This window comes from Pelobates fuscus, chromosome 3 (assembly GCF_036172605.1).
Source record: "Pelobates fuscus isolate aPelFus1 chromosome 3, aPelFus1.pri, whole genome shotgun sequence".
NCBI classification, from domain to species: Eukaryota; Metazoa; Chordata; class Amphibia; order Anura; family Pelobatidae; genus Pelobates; species Pelobates fuscus.
In genome coordinates, this window is record NC_086319.1 from 396,713,244 (window position 1) to 396,732,960 (window position 19,717).

Consider the following 19,717-nt stretch of genomic DNA (forward strand, 5'->3'; position numbering starts at 1 on the left):
TAGAATTTTGAGAGACGGATTTAATGAGCCTATGCTTCCATTTGGGGTATTATAGTAGTTTGACTGTTCAAAAACACCCCACAAAGGCCTACCATTTGTAAAAGTAGACACTCCAAGGTATCTCATAAGGTGCATATTGTGCCTTAACATGCCCCCATTATTTTACCAATATATGCCAAAGTATGTGGTAAAAAATTATTTTGGGCATTTTTTACATACGGATTGCTTTTTTTCTGGGCATTTTGTATAATTCATATGTGCCATATACCCCCACCATTCATATGTGCCATGTACCCCCACATTATGCTCAGCTAAGTCTTCTGAGTAAAAATACACCCCCAATGAATGTCTTTGGCACTATTTCGTGAAGCTACAGTGCCATATAGGAGACCAAACCATATCAGTTTTTACCAAACTTTGAATTTTGACGCTGGGCCTATGTGCAATTTCCAAGCATCTTCGCAGGTTTTAAATTCAAACTACCCCACAAAGGCCTACCATTTCTTAAAGTAGACACCCCAGGGTATTTCAAAAGGCATATTTTGAACCTTAGCGTGGGATCATTTTTCCGCTAGCTTGTACCAGGTGTAGTGGTAATAAGCGTTTTTTCTGTTTTGACCCACAAAGTGAGTTTGCACAGTATATTTTGCAAACCTTATGTGTACTACCACTGTATAATACTTCATATGTTGCTCAGCTATGTCTGCTGAGCACAAAAATACCCCTGCATGTACCTTTGCCAGGTATATGTGGACATCGGAGGGGCACATTTGGGACGCAGCCATTCCATTTTTTTTCAAACTTTAAATATTTACGCTGTGCCCATGTCCCATTTTAGAGTATTTTACCAGGCTATATAATCCAAATACCCCATAAAGCCATACCATTTCTTAAAGAAGACATCCCAGGGTATTTCAAAAGGCATATTTTAAACCTTAGCGTGGGATAATTTTTCCGCTAGCTTGTACCAGGTGTAGTGGTAATGAGCGTTATTAAATGTATTTTTTAACTTTTTAAAACTATTTTTTAAACTTTTGTTTTGCTTATTAATTTTTTTAAAGTTTACTAAACTTTTGTAAAACTTTTTTTTACAGATTTAACATTTTTCTAAGCTTTTTTTTATCGTTAACCCCTAACTAGCAGTAAGCAGCACTAACAGTAAATTCCCCATTTTCCCATAACTCCCACCCACCCCAGCTAGCAAAATTTTTAGTTATACAATATTTAAATTAGTTAATTAAATAAATTTAACCCCTGAGGGTTAAAAAATAAATCAAAGTTAATCGTCAGGGGTTAAAAAAAATTAGATCACAGTATAATACTGTGATCTGTGTTTTGATCACTGTAGGCAGTGATCGACTGGCAGGGAAGGGGTTAATTTTTATTTGGACTGGGTAAAGGGTTTATTTTTTTTAATTTTTTACTTAAACGTTATTAAAACTTTTTTTAACTTATTTTTTTACTTTTTAAAGCTTATTTTAAAACTTTTTTTAACGTTAACCCCTAGTTAGCCTAACACTAAATCCCCCAATTCCCCACTAACTTCCACCCTCCCCAGCTAGCTAAATTTATAATTTTAAAATATTTAAATTAATTAATAAAATACATTTAACCCCTGAGGGTTAAAAAAAAAGAATTAACCCTCAGGGGTTAAAAAAAAAATCAGATCATAGTAAAATGTAATCCCTGCCAATTGATCACTGTAGTCAGTGATCAATTAGCAGGGAAGGGGTTAATTTTTTATTAAAATGGGTAAAGGGGGTGGGATTTTAATTAAACTTTATTTTTTTTCCACCAGGGGGCAGGATCAGCACTGATCCGTCAACATTATAAATATTATTAATATTATTTCCTGTGACTGTTACCCTTTGCAGCTCTTGTCAGGCATATTCGGCATCTACCTTAATGTATAGTCCCAACCAATCAGTGAGACTACTTTAAAATCAATGAGAGAATCGTTGCAGATATATTTATTACACAGAAAAGCAATGTTTATATTGAGAGTTCCTCAGATTATTTTAGCTTACTTATAATATCCTTTTAGTACTGTACCCATCTTTGCAGTATTAACTAGAGTTGAGCAAACCCGAACTGAAAAGTTCGGGTTCGTACCGAACATTATGTTTTTTGGACCCCGGACCCGAACACGGACATATCACTGTATGTTCGGGTTGGAGTTTGGTATTCAGCGATTTAATGATGCATTTTGAAAGGCTGCAGGGCGGCCAATTAACAAGCGTTTGACTTGTGTGCCCTTTGAAGCCATCACAGCCATGCCTACTAGTGGCATGACTGTGATTGGCCAGTGCAGCATGTGACCCAGCCTCTATATAAGCTGGTTACTTAGTATTATTAAATTATGCCCCTACTCGCTATACCGCGAGTAGGGGCATGTCTATTAAACAGTGAGCAGCTCTGTGTCATTTTACACAATGTGGGGAAGTTCTTTGGAATTTTCCCACACTGTGTAATTTGACTCATAACACTCTGATTGGTGGATTAAGTAACCAATCAGAGTGTTATGAGTCAAATTACACAGCGTGGGAAAATTCCAAAGAACTTTCCCACTCTGTGTAAAATGACACAGAGCACTCTGATTGGTGGATTTCAAGCCAACCAATCAGAGTGCTGTGACAGGTAAATGTAGAGACTTACCTGTCAATCTCTTCATTTACCTGTCAGAGCACTCTAATTGGATGGCTTAAACCCACCAATCAGAGTGCTCTGAGTCTGCGAGGAGCCCTCCATGGGTGAAAATTGATTTTTTTTTTTTGCGGTCTTTTTTTTAATTTTTTGTATTTTTTTTTAAGCGCGTCGGTTATTATGGATTTTTTTGTTATAAATTCTTTATTTTTGTTGTGCATTGCATTACAAAGATGCATATCTGTCACTTTAGCAAAATAAACAGTATGATATTGTACGTGTTACACATATACAGTGATCGTATACAGTGATACAGGGGGCTTCTGGCGAGTATGGTGCATGGTACACTGGTGGTGTCTGTTCAAGCCCAGGGAGGGTGGTACAAGAGGTGCATGTTCCTGGGGCAATGTAGGGGTTTACGAGTCGATTGTGTTCGCTCGTGTGTGAGCAAGCTTGGGAACATGTACAGGTCTAGACAGTGGCGTACACACAACCCATGGGGCCCCGGTGCGAAAACTGATCCGTGGGCCCCCCCGCGCGCTTACTCTGTGCGGGCTGGGGCCGCAACACATGGCGGCGGGCACCGGGTCGCAGGGCTGCGACCTGTGTGACCGCGGTATGTACGCCAGTGCATGCATAAACACATACACTTAAAGGACCACTACAGACACCCAGATCACATCAGCTCAATGAAGTGGTCTGGGTGCCAGGTCTCTAGTTTTAACCCTGCAGCTGAAAACATAGCCGTTTCAGAGAAACGGCTATGTTTCACTGAGGGTTAATCCAGCCTCTAGCGGCTGTCTCATTGACAGCCGCTAGAGGATTTTCTGCGATTCTCACTGTGAAAATCACAGTGAGAAGACGCTGAACGTCCATAGGAAAGCATTGAATAATGCTTTCCTATGGGCGGTTTGAATGCGCGCGTGGCTCTTGCCACGCATGCGCATTCGGAGCTGAGAGGCGGTTCGGGGCAGAGAGATTCCCAGCTCCAAGGGAGTACGGCGCTGGAGAAAGGTAAGTGCTTAAGACACACACACTCTCATGAACAGATGCACACATTTACTGACAGACACACACTCAGTGACAGACATACATACACACTCACTAACAGATGCACACAAACATACTCAGTAACAGACACACACACTAACACACACTCTAACACACACACACACACACACATTAACATACACTCACACACACACTCTAAGACTAACACACTAACACACACACTAACACACACAATCTAACACTAACACACACTCACACTCACAAACACACACTAACATACACTCACACACTAACACACTCACACTATAACACACTCTAACACACTCACACACACTAACATACACTCACACACACTAACACTCACAAACACACACTAACATACACTCACACACACTCACACTCACAAACATACACTCACACTCACAAACACACACTAACATACACTCACACACACTAACACACTCACTAACACACACTCACACACACTAACATACACTCACACACACTAACATACACTCACACTCACAAACACACACTCACACTCACAAACACACACTCACACACACTAACACACTCACTAACACACTCACACACACTAACATACACTCACACTCACAAACACACACTAACATACACACACACTCACTAACACTAACATACACTAACACTCACAAACACATTTTTTTTAAAATCCCCCCAGCCTCCTTACCTGTGGGAGAGCTGAGGGGATTCCCTGGGGACCAGTGGTGCTGCTGGGCTCCTGGGGGGCCGGTCACCCGGCGAGCAGTCAGGCTGGCCGGTCCTGCGGGCGCGCGAGGGAGCACTGTCTCCTGTGTGCTTCCTCTTCAGCTCCCTCGCGCGCCGCACTGATACCGGAGCCGGAAGATGACGTCATCTTCCGGCTCCGGTATCAGTGCGGTGCGCGAGGGAGCTGAAGAGGAAGCACCTAGGAGACAGTGCTCCCTCGCGCGCCTGCAGGACCGGCCAGCCGGGTGACAGCAGGGCCAGCCTCGGGGGGCCCTGAGGTGGCCGGCTCTTGGGCCCCCCCAGGAGAAGAGGCTGGCCCAGTGACATACATACCGGGGTCGCAGGGCTGGTGGGCCGGGCCCGGTCGCAGCCGCGACCCCTGCGACCCCAGTATGTACGCCACTGGGTCTAGAGTTAGATCAAGCAGTTTTCTGCACTTGGGTGTCGATAGTGTGTGTGCTGGGGGGGGAGTGATTACCTTTGTGCATGGCTGGCCTCTCGGTGGAGGTGTTGCCCCTAACCTACGGGGTAGCAGGGGGCGTGTTTGCAGTTCGGTGACGGGTTATGTGTGGCTTTATGAAACCGAACTAGGGCCATAGATGGTACTGCTTCGTGGGTGCCTGGTTGTGTTATAGTAAGCCTGGTCTCTCTATTCCTAGGCGACCCAGGTCAGTGATTGTGTCCTCGTATGAGTGATTCTACATTAATAAGCGAAAACATTTGGCAAAAACTAGTAACCAAAATCAAAGCGTTAAAACTTTACAACTTTGCAACTTTGCAGCCTAGGGCTGCTGGATCGGTGAGTCCCTCCAGTGGGTTTTGCTTGGAGCTGGTGGTGTCCCTGCCGGTCAGGTGTCAGGCGGGTAGTCGGCTGCAGTTCTTGGTACAAATGGTACCACACTGGATGGGTCCCATCCGTGGGTGCGATTTAAGTCCGCTGGGGCTGCCGTTGCCTCCTGTATGTCCAGTGCTTCTAGGAACGCTGGAATATCAGTCCCTGTGCTCAGCTTTTGTATGGTCCCTTTGTGAGAGACGAGGAGGGATCGTGGCGTTCCCCACCTGTAGGACACTCCTGCTGCCCACAGTCGGGTGGTGATAGGGTTCAGAGATTTTCGCCATTGCAGTGTGGCTTTGGATAAGTCCTGGTAAAAGGACAATTGTGAGTCTTCAAATGCAAGTGGGGTCTTATTCCTTACCGCTGTCATTATTTGCCCCTTGTCTTGCGGTAGTGCGCCGCGGAGTATGACATCACCGGGCGTTGTGGAAGTGGTTGTGGTGGGCGTCGGTAGGCGATATAGCCCCGTGATGGTAATTTTTTTGGCGGTAACGGGTGGCAGCACTGAGGTCAGCAGCCTTCTCACATAATGTGGCAGTTCCTCCTGAGAGACGGTGGCCGGTATGCCCCTTATCTTTATGTGGTTGCAGCGGTATCTGTCTTCCTGCGCTGCTACTTGTAGTGAGAGAGCCTGTTGGGCTACTTGTAGTTGGAATATAGATGCCTGCATGGTGGAGGTGTCTTGGTGGAGCTCTTTAATATCTGCTTCAGTTGCCTCCATTCTGCCTGTGAGTTGTTGCATGGATGATTTTAGGATGGGCAGGTCAGCAGTGAGTAGGCTTTGAATGTCCTGTAGCATAGTGTATAGGATTTGGAGGTCCTGTTTGATTGCAGGTTCAGTCTTACCTGCTGATGTTGTGGGCTGTTGTTGTGTGTCCTCCGCTGGGCTCTGAAGCTGAGGTGTTGTATGTGCAGCTATATGGGGAGCCCCTGATGGAGGTTGATTTTCGGCGGCCGCCAACTTGGCTGGAGTGTGCCGCTGGAGCATAGCTCCGATATCCCTCTGTTCTGGAGCATTACCGGGTGTAGGTTTCTGCGCCCCATGGATGTATTGGCAGGTGCTGTATGGGGCGACCACCACTCTGCTGCGTCTCCCGTGAGGTCCCCGCTCCAAAGATACTCGAGGTCGCAGTAGGTGGGCTTGTGGTAGGCCCCGGTCTTGCGTTTCGTCTTTAGGTGTTTCTGGGAGTACTGGAAGGGCATCTGGGGAATCAGTGGGGTGTCCCCAGGCAGTGTCTGGTGTTTGCAGGGTCGGATGGTAGCTAATTGCCGAGATAGCACTTACATTGCTTATTTAATTTTCGGAGCTGGGAGAAATGGCATCCGGTCCAGTTCAGTGCCAGGCTCCACCCCCGTTATTATGGATTTTTATTTGCCATTTTTGGGGGCTGAAAAAATAATTTAGAAGAAAGAAGACATCAAATGGTAAGTCTATTTTTTAATTTATTTTTTACAGGTTTTTAGATAAGAGTCCCCCTCATTATTTTTAGATTGGGGTAGGTAGGGATTATTTTTTGGGGGGAGGGGTGACTAGGGGTTTGGGGACCACTAGTCACCTGGGGGGTTAAATTTTTATTTAGGGCCCCCACCCACCGCTCAGGAGTGGGGGCCGGGGGGGAGGACAGTAGGTCCCCCCCCTTCTTGTTATTTATGGCCCCCACCCACCGCTCAGGTGACCAATTTAGGTCTTTCAGCCTTTTGGTAGATAGCTCCCTAATACCGTGGGAAATAGGCAGTTATCTACTAAGCGGCTGCTTATTTTATGCATTTTATGTTATTTTAAGTGATTTCCCTATCCACATTTGTTTGCAGGGCACTTGTCCTACTCTTACCCAAAATTTCGGGTCCCCATTGACTTCAATGGGGTTCGGGGTCAAGTTCGAGCCTGAACCCGGACTTTTTTTCAAAGTTTGGCCGAACCCGCCGGACCCAAACATCCAGGTGTCCGCTCAACTCTAGTATTAACTGTTTCATTACATTCATGCATAACAGTAATAGTTATATATCATTTTTGCATTTTCTGATCTCACCTGTTATGATCAGTCTTGTTCCATTTCCATAGCTGATAGAATTGTTAATGACACCATTGCCAACACAGAATTTGAGTGTCACAAAGCAGTAATATACAGAGCTGTCTGTGTCTTGTACCCCCATTATCTGTAGATCTGCTTGCTGTGTCACATTTGTCCTTCCTCTGTAAGTGGGATGAACCATCCATGTGGAGGGGTGATATGCTATAGGTCCATCAAGGCTGCCAGCTCTCCAGTAAATCACAGCATCCATGAGTGTTTTATTTATGGCAGGTAATGTATTGTATGAGCAGGTAATGTTGGCTGAGCCTCCTACTGGGGCTGAGGATTCCTCAGGCTGATTAACAGTGAATTCTGAATGGCGCCTGAGCCCTGGGAAGAGAACGTAATATAATATAGAGCAAAAACCAGGTGATATTAAACAGATAATCGCACTGACTAAACATACAATATACTGTAAATATGGAAATATGAAGTGAAACCAATACATACAATTAATATATATTACTCTTCTTTTGTAAAGTTAAACAAAAACCTAAATATGTAATGAACAGTCAGTCATATGGCTCACATGTCTCTCTGGTGTCCCTTCTTAGAACCAGGCTGCCATTTCCTCCTTGTTCTCTCCCCACATTACAACCCCTGTGATTATGAACTTTGGGACCAGAGATTTAGTATCAAAATTTATGGAACACAATGCATGAGTATCAGAAACAAGAAAGGAGGGGCTCAAGAAGAAGCACATTAAAGTAGAGTGGCCTAGCCAGTCTCCTGACCTTAAAGGAACACTATAGGGTCAATAACACAGCCATTTAGGTGGCTTGCCCCAACTTAGCCCCCTTAAAAATAATTTAAACTTACCTAATTTCCAGCGCTGCGCGGGTCCGCCGGCACTAGCCCCGTCCTCTTAGTGACATCATCAGAATTTCTGATTTTGGCATTGGATTGGATAAAATCGGCAAGGGGTTGGGCCAAATGCCATTTTAGCCAATCAGCACCTCCTCATAGAGATGCATTGAATCAATGCATCTTTATGAGGAAAAGTCAGCGTCCCCATGCAGAGCATGGAGACGCTGAATGGCACTGCTGGCTACTGTGCAACAGGAAGCACCTCCAGTGGTCATCTGAGGAGTTGCCACCTGGAGGTTTCCCAAGGGGCAACGTAAACACTGCCTTTTCTCTGAAAAGGCAGTGTTTGCATGAAAATGCCTGCATATGATGAGTATTCTCACCAGAACAACTACATTAAGCTATAGTTGTTCTGGTGACTACAGTGTCCCTTTAATCCCATAGAAATTCTGTGGAGGGAGCTGAAGGTTTGAGTTGCTAAACATCAACCTCAAAACCTTAATGACTTGGAGTGGATCTGCAAAGAGGAGTGGGACAAAATCCCTCCTGAGATGTGTGCAAACCTGGTTACCAACTGCAAGAAAAGTCTCACCTCTCTGATTGCCAACAAGGGTTTTGCCACCAAGTCCTAAATCAATGAGGTCAAATACTTATTTCACTGATTGACATGCAAATCAATGTATACGTTTTTTGACATGCATGTTTCTGTATTTATTTATGTTTTGTTATTCTGTCTCTCACTGTTAAAATACACCTACCATTAAAATTATAGACTGATTATTAATTTGTCAGTGGACAAACGTTCAAAATTAGCTGGGGATAATACTTTTTTCCTTCACTGTACCTATCACTCTTTCTCAATAAAATTATAATATGAATGCAAAATTCTAAATTATAAAATTAAATCCTTAATTTTCACTAAACATTGAATTGAAGTGTAATTATTATTAATAAAAATAATAAATTCTGCAGAATATTAAAATTTTAATTGTGGGAATATAATAGAAATAAAGAAAAACTATTATAAACAGTAAGAGGAGCAAGTTGATAATGAAAACCCTTATCTAATGAGCTTGCAATCTAGAGGAGATGAATTTAACAACACAAGTGGATAGCAACCTGGGGGATAAGATCAGCAAGTAAGTGTGTGAAAAAATGGAATTACAAAAAAATCACTACAATTCTATATTTAGCTTATAATCCACAAGAAGTTTATTTCCTGTGAATAGAAGTGAGCATCTCCGTGATCTGTGCCCTGTTGGTTGGCTGGATAAACACAATCCAGTTTTGTATCATTCCCGAATACGAAAAATAATATGATTATCCTGCATTATCAGAAAAATCGTTACTAGAAGGGATGTCAGACCTTGATGGAGGGGTCTGGTGGCCTTACACACAGGGTGGGAGAATGTCCTATGAAACATTGGGTGGGTATTTATTACATTGCTGGGAGTGTACCTTTACAAAAAACCTTAATTCAAGAAAATATTTAAATATTGAAATATTTAAGAATTCAGTGAGTTAAATCTATTTTACCTGTAATCACCAGCTCTGTGCCATGTTTTATACTGAATTCCCCTTCATTGGTTTTCACTAAACAGCAGTAAGTCCGCCCATCATTCATCTGTATATTATTTATACGCAGGGAGACATCATTAGGGAAATCCACCACAGAGAAACGCTCAGTACTTTCCCTGACCTCAGATGAGAATATAACTGATATATTATCTGCTATGTGACAATCTTCTCCCATTTTCCAGATAACTTGTTGTACACTAATGTTCCTTCCAGCTGGGTAATTAATGTGACAGGAAATGGTGATATTGTCTCCTGTGAGAGCAGTAACAGCTTCCAACTGATCCACCCAGACCTGATCTAGAGAGAATACAGTCATCTTTATACAGACAGTAGAGGAATAGGAGTTTGCTCATTCTTATGGAAGGTGACAAAACAATAGTGATCTGACTTTGTTTCTTTTGTGTATATGCTGACAGAAAGTACAGATAATTAAATTAACGTAAGCATCATAAATTGAATGACATAATATTCTTGCTCTATGTAATGTAGCATCATTCTAATCAAGTTGTCATACACACCCACCAAGTGTAATAATCTGAGCACTCAACAGATTTAAAGGGATACTCCAGAAAATGCTTTCCTGGCACTGGAGAATCCCTTTAACCCCTTAAGGACCAAACTTCTGGAATAAAAGGGAATCCTTAAGGTGTTAAAGGGGAACTTGCAGCACCATAACTACTGCAGTCTGTTATAGTGGTGATGGTGCCAGAAGCATATGTGCACTGTCACACCATTTTCTCGGTGTCTCCAGATAACTCTATGTTGGTACCTGCTCTTCTCTCACATTGTATGTTGCAGTGCGAGTGATAGTAAAAGGTGGTAATCGACTGCTGCACAGCTGGTTCTTCCCATTATCTAGACCAGTGGTGCCCAAAAGGTAGATCCCCAGATGTTTTAAAATGACATCTTTCATTATCTTTTGTCATTCTAAACATTTCATAGGCATGGAATGCACCAAGGGAGTTGTTGTTCTACAACATCCGGGGATCTAATATTTGCACGCCACTGGTCTAGACATTAAGATTGAACTTTCCCAGGATCTGATTAATTTATGGGCAATATTTTATATAACAGTCTCTTTGTTTTTATTTGGTTTTATTTATTTTTGTATGGATTTCTAAAACTAGAAAATAAGGATTTGACTTTGAAAGTTTTTGGTTAGATGACCAAGCGTTTTTTTCTTTTTAGCAAGATTAACCAAAATACAGATACTTCATTATTTTAGAATTCTAACTCCACAATTCCAATCCAGTCGTATATTTGGATACATTTTATGGGAATAGTAATTCTACAAGTGACAGGGGTACACATTTTGGGTCCCTGCCTTCAAAAGGTTAAAGGTCATTGAACAAAAACACCAATCACAAATAGCAAAAATTCCAAGTGATAATGGTGCGTATTTTTTTTTTAAATGTATGTAATATAGCAGCACCTATCAAAGTGCAATAGCTCAAGGAACAAGGACCAACAGCACAAATGCCTACATGTATTGAGATAGTGGGAAGGTTGAAACACTGTTATACTAGTGCCATTAGAAATGGGCACCCCTTGCTTTCCATTACATTAAAATTGGCATTCTGTTGCACGGGCTGACGATTTTGCAGAATTAAACTCTTTGTGTATAGATATTTAATAAATAAATAAATACATTCTTATACCTTACCTACTACAGTGACTGAAGGAAATCATAATTCTACACAAAACAGGGGAACACATTCTGGGTCCTTGCTTTACAACGTGTAAAGAGTAAGGAACATACAAGCATAATAATTTAAATACTGGAGGACTGACCATTTCACAGAATGGAATAATTTGTGTATAGAGGGTCCAATAGACACCCAAAATGTATTAATACCCCTTACCTACTACAATTACTGAAGGGTATGAACCAATGACCGGTTCCTAAATGACAATTGCCCGGTATATATATTTAGGTCCAGTGCTCAGTTAACAGGGCAGGAACAATTGAGCAGACGCCAACTGTTTATCCAGTTTATTTTTACCTGTGAGCTGGCTGCTCACCTGCTCTATGTTTAGCCCTCATACTGCAAGGTATAGTGTGATGGAATAGGAAGAATTATGCTGTGGGCTATTTAGTAGTTAGTCTTTAACACTCCCATTATTATATAAAACATTGGTGCCCTTGTTGCAGATCCATGTGTTATGAAGTCACTCTTAGAAGGCATAAAACCAAAAAACCCAGGAAAATTGTTGCATGATGCGATTAAAATTATATTGAAGAATAAATATTTCTAATAAAATAGACAGGGAAGATAACAAGGACATGGATCCACATAGCCCAGCATGATGGTGTAGCTACTGTGATCAACTACTGTTTGATATCTGCTCTGTGCTGGGAGGAGTGGGAGCAATGTGAAAAACATTGAGAATAATATCTAATTCAGCTCAATATGTTATATTATTCAAACTAAATATCTAATTCAGCTCAATATGTTATATTATTCAAACTAAACAGCGAAAGATATGTCTCATATGAACGGAATGTGATTATTACCATCAAACAGAAGCCGTGTCCCATATAATGTGCTGAAATAAAATGGAACATTTGAAGTATATGTGACATTAACACTGCAGCAGATTACTGGACCGTCCTTTCTATTCACTTCCCGGATTTCAACCGAATTTGTCATTATGGAGATTCTCCCTTTATATTTATCATGTGTGGAGATCATAGTGAGGTTATCGATATTGTATCCAGTGTAGCAATTTCCATATTCTGAGTCATACCACTGAATTAGCAGTGCTGTATAATCATCACGTTCTGGGTATGATAATTTACATCGGGAGGTAACAGATCCTCCCTCTGTCACTCTCATCGTTCTATCCTGCAGAGCGCAGTAATACTGTGCAGAGCTTTGTACAATGTCTGTAAAAAAACACAATTCAAATCACACAGTGTAAAATTAGGAAACAAAATAAGACTAAAAGTAAGACTAATTTTTCAGAATTATTTTACTTAAGACATTTAGTTTATAGTGAATTAGATTTCTTCATATTAATGCATTTTTTTTATTCCTAGAAGGATCCTTTAAATTCAGTTTGTCTCTAATAGTGTAGCTATGCTGTTATTATAATGCAATAACTACACGGAATGAAAGGTTTTCGACTTGTGCACAAATACATAGAAACATAGAAACATAGAATGTGACGGCAGATAAGAACCATTCGGCCCATCTAGTCTGCCCAATTTTCTAAATACTTTCATTAGTCCCTGGCCTTATCTTATAGTTAGGATTATGCCTATCCCACGCATGCTTAAACTCCTTTAATGTGTTAACCTCTACCACTTCAGCTGGAAGGCTATTCCGTGCATCCACTACCCTCTCAGTAAAGTAATACTTCCTGATATTATTTTTAAACCTTTGTCCCTCTAATTTAAGACTATGTCCTCTTGTCGTGGTAGTTTTTCTTCTTTTAAATATAGTCTCCTCCTTTACTGTGTTGATTCCCTTTATGTATTTAAATGTTTCTATCATATCACCTTTTAGCTGTGCCAAATGAAGCAAATGCTTTTTAAATAATAGATGAACTAACTGATTTATTTGGATTTATTTAGGAAGTCGATTTGTCCATCATTGATTGACAGGTGTTTGATTTGCTTGTTGCAGCTGAAAGGGATTTATGCACAAGTCAAATAAATTCTGTTTCTGATGGTAAAGCATGTATATAATGTACATGTATATGAAAGTATCTTTAAGAAGATCTTTGTATTAAATAGTGTCACAAACGCACCCTACTTCAAGAGTGTACATGATTTAGTTGTGGTGGTTAAAGTTCACTATTTGTCTGCACTAGGCCGGAAACAATGATAAAATCCCCGTTAACACCACCCACACTTAAGCATAATAATATAAATATTACTATTTTAACGCTGCCACCACCAAGACAAGTTATAAATGTGGTGCCTTGGTCCCCAGGTAACATAATAATAAAAACCCACCAAATACACTTAGCACAATATCTATGTAATTGCAAAATTCCTCATTAGTCTCTTCCGGTAACGTGATTCTTAACCAGACAAAGGCAGAACTTAATAAAGGAATATTTATTATGAGCAAAAAACAGTCACAGTGCATGCAAAAATATAGGTGTCAATCAAATTATTTACACCAACAACAGATAAAAACAAAAAAAGATAAAATACCAGAAGTACTAATCACTTACTCAGGTTTTCAAAGTAAAACTTCTGCCCAGGGGGTCTCTGGAAAGGAATGGTGACTTACTCAGATTTTGGGCCCCAAACAAGTCCTAACACACTTCAGAATCATTAGATATATACCCTGTGGATTATCAAGTCTTGCCCAGGGATTCAGTTAAGGTGTACCTGTTGAAACCATAAGTGAAACCCCCTTGTGTTCCAGACCAACATCAATCCAAATGGAACCATTAGGTTTAACCCCTTAAGGACACATGACATGTGTGACATGTCATGATTCCCTTTTATTCCAGAGGTTTGGTCCTTAAGGGGTTAATCTCCTATTATGTACTTGCCACACAAATAATATTTGCATCTATGAATGTGTTACCATTTTTCTATTCTATAGATATATCACACTCCTTACTTGCGACCTAATATAGCAGACATCCCAATCCCTTCCCATATGGGTAAGTTATGCAATTCATGTTTAGGCTTGATTAAAAGATTGTGCTTGTTCCATTCTAAATATAATAAAAATGAGGCTTAATTATTATTCTGTGGGTAAGTAATAGTGTTTATTTTGGATATGATACTGGAACACAAGGCTTGTTTTTTTTTTTGGGGGGGGGGGGTTTCTTGAAAGCTAATGATCATTAACATATCAAAGAAATTAACTCATCAATAGAGGTAGAGGCCATATGATTAAAGTCAGTTAGTTTACATTGGAACTTGACATCCAGGCATCTCATGTGTAGAATTTCACACCTTGCAGAGCCTTTGACTAATAAAAAGATCAATCCATGTTGTAAACCACCTGCCCCCTTTCACATTCCTATACCATTTATATTACCCATTCTGTCATCTGACCTTGCAACCAAGTGGCCAATTCATATATGCACTACACATAATACATTAAATGGCAATATTCTATAGTGCAAAAATGAATTATGCACCCTTGGCGTGACAAATAGTATCCGATATTGAAGCTGGTGTACAATGTTTTCATCTGATGTCCAATATACTTTTTCTCTTCTTCAGTGTAATATATGTGTAGGTCTTGATAAAGCCCATAATTTGGGCACACCACATATATTAAGGTTGCTCTGACAAATCGTCGAGATCGGTGTCCTGCAGCTTGGAGTGCTTTCTTCTCTGGTTTGCAATAATTGTCTGATTGTTGGATGGTAAGTCTTGTCCATTGTCTGTGCAATAGAGGGATATTTGTGAGTCTGTAAAAAGTTCACATTTTCCAGTGTAAAGGTCTCTTTTTTTGGTTTTAGTGTGATTTCTAAATTCTATTCTTGGGGATATTTTCAAGTTATTTTGAGGTACACAGCCTGGAACTTTTATTTAGCATCTGGTTATATGAAGATTTTATCTTACCAACTGTGAAGTCCATGCTGGACACAATGTTATAATATAGGACATTGTGTTTCTATTTATCCTGATTTGTGCACATGGCTACATTTGATTAATTGAAGACTATAGGGCCAGGAACATGCATTCCTGACTATATAGTGCAAAACCAACCATTTAGGTGGCTTGCCCCCCATCAGCCTCCTTAAAAGATATGCCAATGATGATGATACCTTATTACCCCTTACCGATCGCATACTGTCTACCATTATATTGATGCCTCTAATGCATACATTTAGTATCATTTCAAACTATAAATTAAAGGTGGAAAAGACTGTAGGAATGCACTTTTATTTGAATAAGCAAGAGATAAAAGGTTCAGATAATAATCAAGGGTCCAAATGTAACGAGAAAAGCTACAAATATTTTGGCACCAATATTACTGCATAACCCAACAAGTTACCCTCTGAAGCAATGTAGGCCATTAGAGATATCAAGAGGGAAGGTCCACCACATTGAAGTGTATTTATATCTTTAGAATGGTCCCTCTAGAAGTGCCCCTTCCCTGGTTAAATATGCTAAACATGGCTTAATTCTGTTTTGCTTGGGTGTATGCCAAAGATAAGTATACATCTTTTATATTTGAACAAAAAACAAGGGGGAATAGGCCTTCCTAATATTTTTTTATAACATAGGGCCACCCTGTTGTCTCATATTGTATATTTGCATCTAGAAAATCATAAACCACAATGATGGTACACTATGGAAGAAGATAATTTAAAACCCCCTCATAAGCTGATCAACGCTTTTTGGGATATAAATAGTAATAAAAATCATAATCAGAGCGGGAGATTCATACATTTTAATCCTTGACAATTTACATAAATTCTGTCAGTCTTTGAAAAAAAACAAGTGAATTTGACAAAGAAAAAAACACCAACAAACTATATGATACAACTTATAGAAACCATAGACTCCGACAGCATGGATAGAAGCCGGTATTTCCAAAATTTATTTTCTGTTAAATGAAACAAGATTTAGATCTTTCCAAAATCTTCAACAAACAAAATCTCCTAAAATAAGAGTTACCTTATTTAACTACATTAGAGTCACAAGTTTCTTGATCGTAGCACTGCCAAAGGAAACATCTTCAGCTTCTTACAATAACATCATTAACCTAGGATAGCATTATAAATTATTGTCGAGATGCATAGATCTAATGAGATCTATTAAGATGTTGACCTGACCTAGAGGGATCGGAAGATGGAAAAAAGACCTGAAGATTGAGATTAACCTTAGGGACTGATGCGCTCCTCTGCAGACAGTATACTCTTCGGTACACTGCTTAAATAAAATGGAAATGTATTATAAACTACTAAATAGGTGGTACGTAGCCCCCTCACGAACTGTTTCCTGATTAGGTTTTTTTATTGTTGGAGATTGGGTCAGTAAGAAGCTAATGAAAGACATATTTAGAGGGATTGTCCCCTGATACAAATTGTTGGAATTCAATCCTCTCAAAAACCAGTAGGCTTTTTGGGGTTAGGCAAATATGATATGAATATCTGAGATGGTTTTGCTACATCTCTATTTACCATTGCTACAAATAAACAAAAATAGCTTCTCATTCATGCAATGTTGGCTTTTAAATTATCTATTGCCAGAATCCTGAAAATGTAGGAAACGTAGAATCCTGGCAATATATAAAAGATTCTATTAAATATCAGTGTAAAATAGAAAGAGGCACTGCTTTAACATTCTGTATTAACCCTAGAAAATATAAAAATGTGTCAGTGGATTGAGACTCTGGATGCTGCATCATGAGATTTTTGGCTTGATGTCAGTTTTTGGGGTTTTAATGTTTTATACTAGCAAATTTATTCCGGATATCTGTATGCGGTCCCCTGGACCATCTGCACTTGATGTCTCCCGAACATGCCTGCTTTTGTAGATTTGTTGTTTTTTGTATGTGCCATTCATTTCCTGTATATTATTAATTATGTTTTTATAATAATTATAATGATGGCAAATTTGTACATTATGTCTGTATTTAAATACAAAATTTCAATAAAAACTCTGTTAAAAATAAATACATTGTTTAATGGAGGACTTGCTGAATAACTAGGAGATTGCACTAATTGTTCTTATTGGTGTTTCTGAGCAGTGAATACTGGGGTTTAAACTCAAGTTTGGTATAGGTCAGGAAAGGGTACAGGGAAGCAGTGCCTTCTGGGTGTCCTTTTCTTATTTTACCTCACCACACTATAATCTGTTTTTTGTCCTCATATTTTCCATACTTACCACCATACGAGTCTGAGGACACCCAGAAGGCGCTGCATCTCTGTACCCTTTCCTGACCTATACCTTGTTACTACCAGATAGAAGAGACCCTGGTTTGGGAACTACCAGCTGCCATACCCAGATCTAAGAAGCGCTAGGAACCTCACCATCGCATGTATTCAAGTTTGGTATAGTAGAGGTAGCAGTGTTACCCACTTTTCAAGCTATATGTTGATGTCCTGCTTCAGACATAGCAGGAAACTTACATGTCAATCACCTAAACATTACAAAGGTACTTCTATTCTGTATTAAAACATAAGACAAAAGTCAGGTATTTTCTAAAATTATGGTTATTTTTTTTCCATGAAGTGAGAGGTACATTCTTTCTTCTTACAATAAGAAGGTTGTTGTTAAGACACCTTTTGTCTTAATAAGTAAATCACCGTTTAGGCCACCTTCCCCTCTCACCGTATCAAGTCCTTGTTCGTATACTGTATAATCCACGAACCATAACCAGGGGAAGCAGTAATCTCTCGAATAACGATATCCACCAAACGGCATAAGTTTCCCAATAATAGTCCTTAAGCGTAAATAAGAATCCCCCCAATAACGAGACTGAAGCTCCGTGTTGAGGGTCAAAACAAGATCTGAGGACTGGAACATCCAGCCTGCTTTTTATTAGGAAAAGGCACACACAGGGCACTCCCAGGGGGAGGATGAAACTAACCAATTATACACAGGGTAACACCCCCACATCGCCTCCCCTCAGATAACCACATAACACAATTATACTGTACTATATTTTACCCCAGTTCTGGATGTACCCCAAAACCAGGGAGTACACCTTTAAGTCCAGCACCGCTTGAAAGGTCTTGGTTAGGGGAACACTCTGTCCAAATCCCAGCCCATTCGGTTAAGGGGTTCGGGAGTTATGGATGTTTGAAGTTTTGACCGACACACGGCTCCCCCCTTGTGGAACACTCCGGCAGACCTGGTTTGACCCTGTGGCGGGTCAACTTGGGGATGCCCGGACTAAGAGGTGGTGGATATGTCGGTTTGCCGGGATAAGCCATCCGCATTTCCGTTCAGCTTACCGGGTCTGTAGCTAATAGTAAAGTTGTAAGGTTGCAATGCCAAGCTCCATCTCAGCAGTCTCCCATTGTCGCCTGAGACCCGGTTAAGCCAAACGAGGGGGTTGTGATCCGTTACAAGGGAAAACTCTTGCCCATACAAGTAGGCACTTAACTTTTTCAATGCCCAGACTAGGGCTAAACATTCTTTCTCAACTGCCGCATAACTCGGGGTAGTAATTTTCGGCTGAGGTATGCGACAGGATGCTCTCCTCCATCTTCCCCAACTTGGCTTAACACAGCCCCCAGTCCATACATGGAAGCATCTGTGTGAACGAGAAAGCGTTTGTTAGGGACTGGGGCAGCCAAGATAGGGGCATTCACGAGAGCTTGTTTCAGTGCCTGGAACGCAGCTTCACAAGCCGGGGACCACAGGACCTGCTTAGGTAAATACTTTTTCGTCAGGTCTGTCAGGGGCTTAGCAATAGAGCTGTAGTCAGGAACGAAACGTCGGTAGTACCCTGCTGTCCCTAAGAAGGCCAATACCTGGGTCTTAGTAGTGGGTGTGGGCCAGTTAGCCACCGCTTCTACTTTGGCGGGCTCTGGTCTCTGGTTCCCACATCTCACTCGGTGACCCAGGTACTGTACTTCTGCCATACCTACATGGCACTTTTCTGGCTTCAATGTCAGGCCGGCGGCCCGAATCTTATCCAGTACCACCCCTATGTGTACCAGGTGTTCCTCCCAGGACCCACTATAGATCGCTATGTCGTCCAAGTATGCACAGGCAAATTCTTGGAAGCCATCCAGGAGTCTATCCACCATCCGTTGGAAGGTAGCCGGGGCATTCTTCATCCCAAAAGGCATGACCCTAAATTGGTACAGGCCGAATGGGGTGACGAATGCCGACTTGGAGATAGCATCCTCGGCCAGGGGAATCTGCCAGTAGCCCTTACATAGGTCTATGGTGGTCAGATAACGTCCCCTGGCAATACGATCTAGTAATTCGCCTACCCGGGGCATGGGGTAGGCGTCAGTGGTAGTCCGCTCGTTGAGTCGCCTGTAGTCCACACAGAACCGGGTGGTCCCATCTTTCTTAGGTACTAGGACTACAGGCGAAGCCCAAGGGCTGTCAGAGGGTTCGATGACCCCAAGCTGG

General features: G+C 41.0%; 1 protein-coding gene across 1 annotated transcript in view; it reads right to left on the bottom strand.

The window, feature by feature from the left end:
• Nucleotides 1–19,717, bottom strand: part of LOC134601891 (uncharacterized) — a 68,331-nt gene that overhangs the window by 43,340 nt on the left and 5,274 nt on the right. The window contains exons 2-4 of the mRNA XM_063446396.1: nt 12,209–12,580; nt 9,652–9,990; nt 7,267–7,638 (exon numbers count right to left, since the gene is read on the bottom strand). Of these exons, the coding sequence (XP_063302466.1) occupies nt 7,267–7,638; nt 9,652–9,990; nt 12,209–12,580 (1,083 nt within the window). The remainder of the gene's footprint in view (nt 1–7,266; nt 7,639–9,651; nt 9,991–12,208; nt 12,581–19,717) is intronic.